We start from the raw sequence: 12,239 nt of genomic DNA on the forward strand, positions 1-12,239 counted from the left end.
AATATTTAATTTTAATTATAGTTTAATTCAATTTCTGGGTTTTCATTATATTCTAATATATTCCTTAATTAATCTCCTATTTTATTATTATTGGTTATAAAAAATATGAAAATGTATTAAAATTACTAAAAAAAATACAAATCATTAAATTTTGTAAAAATAAATAAATCATTCACCTTTAATTAAAATTCTATAAGAAAATTAAATAATTATTTTCAAAATTAATTTAATTTAATTTGAAGTATCAATAAAAAATATATATATTAATTTCAAATATATATAATATAAAAAAATTTCATAACATGATATAAAATTACTTAAAAGTAAATATGTTAATTTATTTATTCATCTAAATTATATAAAAGTTTGATATCCCGTGCATCGCACGGATTTTCGACTAGTAGTTTATAATTAGGACGTCTAAAACATATATTCTATATTACACATACTATTCTGCTTCAAAACCTAATTGACCCCAATGTTTCATTTAAATTATCAACACAAAAACTTATTTATTCAGGTAAACAAAACAGCATGGCAACGGATAAACCTGTGTGTAGTGTCAATCCAATATCCGTATCCGTTTATTTTTTTCATTACTGGTATCCATCTCATTATTCTAAAGGGTATACTTCATGAATCTCATTTCTGTCAATTTAAATAGGAAGTACCCACGGGTACCACAATCCGTTAAAAATCAATACATAAAACAAAAAAAAAGGATAATTAATTTGTTAATCCCTATATTTTGACAAAACACACTGTTTAGTTCATGTATTTTAAAAAACACGCGGTATGGTCCCTAACATTTTTCTCGATGAACTGTTTAGTCTCTAACGTTTTTCTCGATGAACTGTTTAGTCTCTAACGTTTTTCTCGGTGAACTGTTTAGTCCATGCCGTTAGACTCTCATGAAGATTCTGTTAATCAATTTGAATTTGAGTCAGAATCTATTTAAATGAAAAATGTAATGTCTTAAATACCCTCCCGGCGCTCCAGCAGTTCCCCAGCGGTGGCTAATTTTACATTGGCCGTTTCTAACTTCTTCACCGCGTTCCGCAGACCTTGCTCCATATCACGAAATAGATTTTCATCGTTCACACACATGTCGAAAACCTTGTTAGCATTTTGAATGGCCTGCATGCAATTTGCACAATTCAGGACACAGTTATTAGGAATGAACCTAGGCGAGAAGGTCAAACGAGCTTACCACACCAAGCGCCGACAGAGTCTCCACACCGAGGTTCATCTTGGACACACCATCCATCCGTATCACTTCTCTGGGCACCTTAGCGATTGCGAGCCATTGCCCGCGCAAGGTCGGACGTCATCATGTCGGAGTGCACCGACAAGCCCATCACATATTCCCGAAACTTAGCAATCATGACATCCACTCTTTTCATCATCTCCGGGTGATCGCCTAACCGATCCATCATCCCTGCCTCAAGCTCGGTCCCACCATCAGTACACGCTCATTTAGAGCCTTCGTGCGCCCCGATGGCATCATCACCAGCACGCACCTTTTCATTTTCTATCCCAGCAACAGACTTAACTTTGTCTTTTTTACATTTCCAGGTAAGGGGTCTTTGAATCTGCTGCTCGCCTTGTTCCTTTTCAGCAGCGGTCACCTCTGCAGCTTCTTTTGCCTCACTCTCTACCACAGGCATCCCTTGCAGTATGTCACCAGTAACATCAGTATCATCGTGCACGGCTAGCACGCCCCCCATGCTCTGCACCACTTGGTTCGCATCTTCAAGCGAAGAAAAGGAGGCCAAGGATCCGGATGGAATAGCAAAGGCTTCCTCCGCAGTCTCAAGGCCAACACCAAACTCGTTCGGATCAAAATCCATACTAACGCTAGGATCACCTGGACCTGCATCGGTAACATCATGGTCAATATATATTTCAAGCAAATACACGTTAGAACTACGAAATAAAGCTTACAACCCAGACCCTCACCTACGATGGCAACATTTACGGTTATCGCCTCCAACTCCGCTAGCTCTCCGTCCGAAAAATTATACCCGCGTTTCCATTTTTCGAAGTCCGCCTGCGACCAGCCAGCTAGCTGGGCCATTCGCCACTGTTTCTAGATATAATATCCAGCGGCCAGAAAATGTCCCACGAGCTCATCCACATCCTTCTTACTTTCTTCGTCCGTCGGCAACCCCTTTAAATACCTTATGAGATGCTCCTCCGATGGCAACATTGGTCGCGTTTTTAACCACCTACCCGAATCCATGGGATCCTCATTCCATGTCACGCGGAAAGGGAAGTCACCATCCAGTTTCCGCACTAGAAAGTACCGATGCCTAAACTCAGGGATCTTATCCTTCAGGCCACCGAGTACCTTAAACTTTTGATGAGAGAAGGTCACACGTTGGGAGCGGGGTCCCTTATTCGGCCAGAAGAATTCGCGAAACACCAGCCCGGTAGCTCGATATCTAGCCGACCGGCACAAAGAATAAAACGCCACCATCATCCTCCACCCGTTCGGATGAATTTGACCAGGACACAGGTCATACTCTTTTAATACCTCCACAAAGAAGGGAAGCAGAGGTAGCCGCATCCCTGACTCCAACTGCTCCTCATATACAACCAGCTTGTTTGCCCCGCCCACATGATGAGCACGATCATCTTCCTCCAGCGCCACCAACTCATAAGGCTGCCCTAATCGGTACACTGCAGAGATAGCGGCCAAGTCTGCGGACACAATAATACTATAGGCATCGTCCACCGAAAAGGATTTCGGCCTCTTCGGGCGGTGCCTCCCCTCAAAGCGTTTCCCATCCACACTCGTCACACCTGGCGACCGCGTGCATACCCTTTCACGCATTTCTTCATAGATCAAAGCCAAAGGTCGTGCTTCGGTAATCACTCCCTTTGGTACAACCACAACTACTTCAAGGACACCGACACGGCCCCTCTAGGCGGGCGCTCAACGCTGGGCGGCGCGCGTACCACGGCGGTTTTCCTTTTCTTTCCAACAGCGACACCGCCCTCCTCCGCCGTCCTTACTCGCCTTTTTCTCTTTACAGATCGTTTTCGGGAGGCGTCACGAAGTGTAAAGTCGCCCAGTGTCACTAGCGGCAGTCGTTTTAGGGCTCCCCGTGAAGAACCCTTTGACATATTATCCCTCCCAAGATAAACAAATAAAATAACGAAGCAGAAAAGATGAGGAAGAGGCAAGACTGACCTCACACGGCGTCTCGACCACGGGAACCATCCACCCTCCGATGAGCGCCATGAACAGGCAAGCCCGACGTTTGGAAAATTCTGATAAAAAGCGGAGAACAAATTACAATGCTGGCAACGAAACAAGGAGTCCAAGGAATGATATGGGCAAGTAGTACACACCAGATGAGACTTTGCAAAGAAAGCTTATGACCTTTTTTCCCTTATTTATACCTAAAACGGAGGCGCCGGCAGGGCACGGTATCCAACGATGCTTTACGGTGCATGCAGAAGCATTAATGAAGGGGCAATTAATTTTCGCATTAAAACAAGGAGCACATGCGACAATAGGAAAGGTCACCCCGACCACACTGACGCGAGAAACCTTTTCAGAACTTCTTGTTGCTCGATACGGCAATGATAACGCTATGAGCTCCCCGACTACACCTCGCATGCAATACTCGGTACACCTGACCGAAGGGGGGGGGGACTACTTGATTCGGAATATCAACCGGGGGCCCAGTTGGCCCATAGGCCCAGCAGGGCCCAAGAAGGCTCAATATAAATAAGAGGGACACAACCTAAAGAAGGGGCGGGTAACATTATTTCTAAACTCTATCTTAATACCAAGAGTAATTTCCCTTGAGCTACTAACTGTCTTGATCGTCGGACTATATACAGGACCGCTCCCCACACAGGGACGATCATCGCAGAACGCGAGAACCTTACCCGGAGAGAGCCAGTTCGTTATTCCACGTATCCTGATTACTTACAATAAAGTTTATTTTAATTATAAATTATGTTATATTATTATTATTATCATCAAAAAGTTATTTTTTTCCCGTTCTCTAGACAGAGATTGTAAGCGTCTAATATACTTGATAATATACTTATTTTTGAAGAATTTGGATTATGCTAGTTACGAATTCAAAATGAAGGTAAATAAAAATAAATTTTGATGCTCAAAATCCTAAAAATGCACATTAATGATGAGATATTGAGATAATTGCTTATGCAATATTGACTTATATAGTTTTTAACTATTATATTGTGCTTTATACAAAATTGTTGGTATTTCAAGAGTTTTTAATAGATGAAAATGAAATATGATCATGGGACAAGTTGTTAAAAAATATTATTATCTGAATCTCTTCAAATTCTCAAATGTTGAGCATAATGATTCCAATTAATAGAATTAATTTCATATATTAATTATAAACGTTTTTTTTTGTACTGGGTGGTTACAATTGCGATTTAATTCTATTTAACTAAAATTAATTTATGAACTTAATACTTCATTAAGAAAAAATAAAAAAAATTAATTAATGGGCAAAAAATATTTCACTCTACTCTTTATATGCTTATATATTGACAATCTAATCTAACCCTTCAAAAATCAACAAAAAAAAATGCTTATATATTGACATTCTCTGTTATTTAAAAAAAAATGAGAGGAAGATAGTTCTCTCTTAATTATCTTTTTTGTCCATTCATTTTTGTTTTCTATAATTATTAGAAAAGTATTAATGAAGTCAAATAAGTGATATCTGCGAGCGTGACTGATATTCTATATAGTGAAATAATAAAAAATAAATTGATTGAATGTCTTGATGAGATATTACAAGATGAAAATAGAAGAAATCATCACCTTAAGCTGATTCAATTGGATATATTGGGTTATTGTAGCAGAATATGTAACATATTGAATTGATAAAATTTCTTCATGTGCAACATTAGAAAAGTATGGATTATAATAATTTATAGCATAATATATTGATGTTGCTTCCATTTTAACATAGATTGTAACTCTTTTCTATCGTAGATATAATATTTTATTTTAATTGTAGTTTAATTCAATTTTTGTTTAACATATATTGTAATTATTTTATATCGTAAATATAATATTTAATTTTAATTATAGTTTAATTCAATTTCTGGGTTTTCATTATATTCTAATATATTCCTTAATTAATCTCCTATTTTATTATTATTGGTTATAAAAAATATGAAAATGTATTAAAATTACTAAAAAAAATACAAATCATTAAATTTTGTAAAAATAAATAAATCATTCACCTTTAATTAAAATTCTATAAGAAAATTAAATAATTATTTTCAAAATTAATTTAATTTAATTTGAAGTATCAATAAAAAATATATATATTAATTTCAAATATATATAATATAAAAAAATTTCATAACATGATATAAAATTACTTAAAAGTAAATATGTTAATTTATTTATTCATCTAAATTATATAAAAGTTTGATATCCCGTGCATCGCACGGATTTTCGACTAGTAGTTTATAATTAGGACGTCTAAAACATATATTCTATATTACACATACTATTCTGCTTCAAAACCTAATTGACCCCAATGTTTCATTTAAATTATCAACACAAAAACTTATTTATTCAGGTAAACAAAACAGCATGGCAACGGATAAACCTGTGTGTAGTGTCAATCCAATATCCGTATCCGTTTATTTTTTTCATTACTGGTATCCATCTCATTATTCTAAAGGGTATACTTCATGAATCTCATTTCTGTCAATTTAAATAGGAAGTACCCACGGGTACCACAATCCGTTAAAAATCAATACATAAAACAAAAAAAAAGGATAATTAATTTGTTAATCCCTATATTTTGACAAAACACACTGTTTAGTTCATGTATTTTAAAAAACACGCGGTATGGTCCCTAACATTTTTCTCGATGAACTGTTTAGTCTCTAACGTTTTTCTCGATGAACTGTTTAGTCTCTAACGTTTTTCTCGATGAACTGTTTAGTCCATGCCGTTAGACTCTCATGAAGATTCTGTTAATCAATTTGAATTTGAGTCAGAATCTATTTAAATGAAAAATGTAATGTCTTAAATACCCTTTACCAAAAAATCAAATATATAAGATTAAACTCATCTTAAATACCCTTTATAGTCAATCTGACAGTGAAGTTTACAACAATAAGAAAATTAGCAGTTAAGCAGTTGACAGTAAACATGAGTTGGGAATATGGAGGAAATTAAACTTACCTTTAAGAGTAAGAGGATTTCCACCTTCAATTCGAAGAGGAAGAGTAAGCCATAGAGATTTGAGTCGATTTCTACTTTCAATTCAAACAGGAAGAGTGAACATGAGTATTCGATTATGGGTTAGGGATTCAATCTTTTCTCCATTTTTTGTGAGCGCGAGTTGTGAGAGAAAGACATAGAGGTGTGAATTGCTTTTGACTGATAAATAGTAAAGGGTAATTTAGTCATTTCAATGGTAAAAAAATCTAACAAACAGACGGAAGGACTAAACAGTTCATAGAGAAAAAGGTTAGGGACCTTACCGTGCGTTTTTGAAAACACAAGGGCTAAATAATGTGTTTTGTCAAAATATAGGGACTAACAAATTAATTACCTAAAAAAATATTACAAATTTAACTAAGCATAAATCTCCATAAATAATTCATCTATAAACTATTAATACATGGATTGTGGTTTTGAAAATCACTTCCTACATATAAAACTGTTAATATGTTTTTACATAAAGGATTTTGGACGGGTAATGGATAACATATTACTTCTTACCCATTAGCGGCCAAATATATGATGGGCATTGTGTACCCTAAAGGATATTCTCATGTCCGTTATGAGTAATTTTTTTGAACTCATACTCATCAAATACGTTTTATTCATGTACATGTAATCTTATCAGAGCCGAATAATATTGTTGAGTACCCATTGTTATCCCTAAAATCATACATAATAACTGTTTTCATTTTATGTTTTGCATCTAGAGGAAGAGTAACATGTTGAGATTTAGAAAAATTATTTAGACAAGGAAAAATTGTGCAAAAGACTAATATAACCTCTTTAACTTCACCACTCAACTAACATTAAAAACGTTTCATACCGGTGGTGTATTTATAGGTGGTATTGGAGAACATGTACGAGACCCTTTTAATGCAAAAATAAAATTTAATGAGGATTTGGTTCATCCCATACGCACACGTCATGGGCATCCTACTATTCTATGTTATATAGACTTGTATGTAACTATTAAGAGTCAAGATATTATACATAATGTACCTGTTCTAGAAAAAAAGTTTCCTTTTAGTTAAAAATGATCAATATGTAGAACCAGAACAAGTGATTGTTGAAATTGGAACAGAAACATATACTTTGAATTTTAAAGATGAATTCTGAAAACTTGACGTTATTGACAATCTTATTTTACAAATTTCAACTAGTTACTAGCAGGTAACTGTATTTATACTAAGACCCTTTAACCTTTTATCTTTTTCGGTTCTTTAACCGGTTCGGTTTTGAAAACCATGCTTTAAACAATAAGATTTTGTTTAGTGGGCATAATTACAAATATTGTCATTACGACAATAGAAAAAATAACGAGACCAATATTTTATTAAAATTTCAGGGCACTTTGATAGTGGTTTAATATATAATTATATACATAAATTTATCATGTTTTTGTTCGTTTGGTGATTTTAATTTATAGTTGGACTTTTGCACACCTGAATTATTTAATTTTGGACATCCAACAGCCCCCATTTACTAACATGGTATGAAACGTATTTAGGAGAAAGTTTGAGTCAACAGACATGTCAATTTTGAAATCCCCCAAACTTACAAATAGATGTGTTCATGAATTGGACCGAACCGGACCTAACCGGACTTATTATATAATTACAATGTCAAGCCTAGCTCAACCCATACTCTTTTTATATCGGGCTCAGGCCGGGCTGGGCCAAGCTACGGAAACTAAATCCCAAGCCCAGCCCAGCCCACCCAACTAGTATATTTGTATATAAAAATTATTATTTTAATAATTTTATTATTAAAAAATTAAAGTAAAGTAAAATTAAACTATGAAAAAAATAGGTATCAGTTGTATATAAAATAATATGTTTAATTGTGCAGGAATTTTCACATACACTTTAATAAGTAAGTGAATTTACTCATTCACCGTTAGATATAATCTTATTAAATCTAAGCCTTAGGATTCTTTGAATCTCCAGCTCGTATAATTACTAATTCAATTTCAATTGTTGATTATGATTAGTTAAAGTTTTAACCTTAACAATATTTTTTTCTTTCAAAAAAATTAGTAATATTTTTAACAAAATAATAATAATAAATAAATAATCTAACTAAACAAAAAAAAATATTTATAATATATAAAATATACTGTTGGGCCGGGCTGGGCTATGTTCGGGCTTTTAAGCTAAATCCCAAGTCCATCCCATTTCCTTTGCGGGCATACATAAAATATATATATCCAAATCCAACACATAAAGAACAGACTTGGACGGTCTGGGCGGGCCAGCGGGTCCATAAACAAATCTACTTACAAATAAGGATGTTGGAGGTCCAAAGTTGCGAAATCAACACTGTAAGTTCAGAGTGCCAACAAAAAGTGACAAACTCTAAAAAGACAACACTATTTGCAGAAGCAATTCGTTTGATGCAAATAACATTTCCATGTCATTTATATCGTATATTATCATATATATCTAAACTATATAGATCATATTACACAATTATAACATGATAACTCATTTTGATAATTAACTATTTGTATTTCTTAAATGCGATAAAGGACTGAGATTTCTCATCAAGTCTACAGCCAGCTAATGGATGCCGACAAGATTTCTCTCCTATAATCATTTCATCAATCCTACGTCTGAGAAGATTTCCCAGATCAATATTGAAAACACTTGTGTTAATAAGATTAACTCCATACTATCAACCAATGTTAATTGATGATGTTTGGAAGCTAATACGACGTCCTTAAATTGTACCTACCAAAACAATTTCAACTACTAAATATACTAAATATTGTAAACTATAATTAACATTATTTACCACATTTCAATTGTAGACCATACTCGAATGCTGCACTCCGCTAAAGTCTTTTCATCATCCATGAGCTCGAATGAACAAAACATCAGCCTCTCGTATGGGGGTATGCCCTCTATAGCCTGGATTTTGGACTTCAGATTTCCAATAGTGTCACTGCTCTCAACATGCAAGGAGATAGTCTGGCGATCACGGGTCTTAGCAAAAATCTGGTATATCTGTATACCAGGCATACTACTTCTCTCACTAAGATCAAAATGGTCGTAAGTAGACAGTTTGTCCCCTTCCTGCCCCTGCTTTGGCTTTTTAGGGTCTTGAGACTGCTCATTGAAGCATTTACGCTTGTTGTATCTATTTTCAACTGATGTTTTTCCAACGAAATGTGCCTCAACATTATTCTTAATGGATGTAAGGCGATCCTCTTCTAACTCTAGATGGCGAGCAACATCCTCGAAAGTCCTTATACTTTCGGTTTGGATTAGGTGCATCCTCATATGATCCCAACTCTCTCGTAAAGAACGAATAACAGCTTGGATTTTCAGCTCTTCAGTCATTTTTTGACCAGCATCAGTAAGCTCACTGATCATCTTAGACATTTCTCTTAAATGCATCTTAATGGTATGATCATAACACATCTTATAAGTATCGAATTTGAAAGCTAGGGCACGGAGTTTTGTTAGAGACACACTTCCAAACTTGTACTTCAATGTGGTCCATATATCCATCGCATTCTCATACATGTTGAATTGTTTAGTAATGTCATCATCCATCGCACTTAGTAGGATGATGCGAGCAGTGGAGTTCTTCTTCCTCCAAGCCATATAGGCCTCTAGATCCTTTCTATACTGGGATGTAGTCCCTTCCTCAGGTTTAGCCATAATGGAACCCAAAGAATCAAAAACCTCTTGCTCTTCAAGTAAGTACTGGACTTTCGTGCTCCATATCTTGTAGTTATCTCCATTCAACTTGAAGTCTTTGTTGAGTTCCATAACAATAGATTTTGACATTGATGATGCTAATGATCTACAATAAAACATAGCGTGAGCTGCACGTAGTAACAGAAGAAAACTAAACTTATAGAAGTAGATGCAAATCAATACACAACCAGAATTCATGAACATAACAACTATAACTCATTAAATCAAAATAAAAATAAAAACACAAAACTAGGCAAAAAGCACCCTTAAGTTGTTTTAACAATCCAAAATTCTCTTTGTATGATCAATGGAGGACTTGGTTTATAAATCAACATAAGAAACATATAATATGCTTAATGCATCATGGAACCACATACCCGTTCAGATTATTTGATTGAACCTCTAAAGTTTGGAGGTGTCTCATTAATCCCTAAATTTTATTTACAATGACCTAAATGTTTACAATAATCTATTATTCCCTCTGGTTCATAATAATTGTCACATTTGACCAAATCACACATATTAAGGAAATGATTGATTTGCATTAAATTTATAATAAATAGACTAAAATATCATTTATCTCTCTTTATTAATATTCATCATTTTCCATAATATTCATTAAATTACATCACTCATCATACCTTGAAAAAATAAAATGGCAAAAAGAATAATAAATGCTAAACTCACTAATAGGGGTAAAATAGGAAAAATTTACACGGAAAAGCTAAAGTGACAAATAATATGAAATAAGAAAAATCTTCTCTCTCTGACAATTATTATGAAACGGATGGAGTAAACTCTTGAAATTGTTTAAAATGATATAAGTTTTACTTTGTCCAAATCTCTCATTGTTCTAACACGTAGACATAGGATTAAATGAGACATTTTAAACAAATTTCACAAGGCTAACTAGATATCTCCAAAGTTTAAGGACCATAAACAAGTATAGATACCTAATGTATTAAGCCTATATAACATCAAAATTTCATATGCATTGCCAAGTAGCATGGAGTAGAACCCCTACGAAGCCTTAATGGATACTAATAAAATCTCAAATTCTCAAACACATAATTCATATCAGAAAAGGGAACACCCTAAATTCATTTATATCAGTGTCATTTTCCTAATTCGTACCCTTTTTAGCTATACAAGAAACTTTGACTTAAATTGTGTTTTTACCCAAACAAACAATTCACGTTATCCAGTTGGAGAAAAGGAATCCCAGATTCATTTTTCAATTTGTTCGAGCTGTATAACGAGTTTCTCAACTCAGAAACAGAATAGAGCAGCGTTTGAATCATACAAAAAGGAATACCTCATATGCATAAGCAGAACTTTCTAAGAAGCCAAACAAAGCACCTAAAACAAAAATTACATGTATTGAAGAAAACAAGAAGCAGCATCAAATCAATATAAACCTAACCGGCACTATCTCGATTCTAAGACAAATATCATTGCATAGCAAAACTTGACATTTTTTAGAAATTTTAATTCCCAGAAATAAAAGAGAGATTCGGAGTATCTGACCAGTGGCGCTCCCGAACAGCGAATCCGATCTCCTCCAGTGGAGTAGCGACTCTGATGGAGCGGCAGAGGAGGGAGAAGTAATCGGGACTTAAAGGATGGTTGAGGACTATGGGAGGAGAATGAAAAACAAGCAAATTGAGAGGAAGCGGGAATTACAAAATCGAGAAGAGGGAAAAAGAGATAGAAACAAATTGAGAGGAAGCGGGAATCACAAAATCCTAACGGTTGCCACGTCATTGGAGCACCATTTACACGTGAATTTATGGATCTATACCTATTTTGACACGTGTAACATGGATCTATATATATATATATATTATAAGAGATCTTACTATTTCAATTATTACGTATGTCACAATAAACGTGTCCAAATATGAATTGTGGGTCTTCCAAATGACATTGAAAACTCAGTGTTTAATATAAGAACTCCAATTTATGACCATGTCATTCACTATCCTATTTTAATTCTATTGATTTTCATTAAGGGTCCATTTGTTTTACCCACTGTTTGCTGTTACGATTTGCTGTTTGTTGTTGTTGTTGTTGTTGCTGTTGGAAAAAGCCGTTTTTCCAAAAAGCAGAGATTCTCTGCTTTTACAAGAGGCTGCTTTTCAAGTGTAAAAGGCAAACATGAAGTCACTAACCAAACACTTAAGACTGCTTTTCAACTGTAAAAGACAAACAGGAGAAGTCTAACCAAACACCTAAAACTCTATTTTTTAAAATGAAAAGACAAACATGAGATAAAAAGTAGG

At 34.6% G+C, this 12,239-nt stretch overlaps 1 protein-coding gene across 1 annotated transcript; it reads right to left on the minus strand.

Moving 5' to 3' along the window:
• Positions 1-8,776: 8,776 nt before the first annotated feature.
• On the minus strand, positions 8,777-11,743 carry LOC136205605 (uncharacterized). Its single transcript, XM_065996268.1, has 2 exons — positions 11,485-11,743; positions 8,777-10,063 (listed from the first exon to the last, which is right to left on the minus strand). The coding sequence occupies exon 2, from the start codon at positions 10,045-10,047 to the stop codon at positions 9,043-9,045; it is 1,005 nt and encodes a 334-aa protein (XP_065852340.1). The 5' UTR covers positions 10,048-10,063; positions 11,485-11,743; the 3' UTR covers positions 8,777-9,042.
• Between the last annotated feature and the right edge of the window lie 496 nt (positions 11,744-12,239).

Source organism: Euphorbia lathyris, chromosome 9 (assembly GCF_963576675.1).
Source record: "Euphorbia lathyris chromosome 9, ddEupLath1.1, whole genome shotgun sequence".
Taxonomy (NCBI): Eukaryota; Viridiplantae; Streptophyta; class Magnoliopsida; order Malpighiales; family Euphorbiaceae; genus Euphorbia; species Euphorbia lathyris.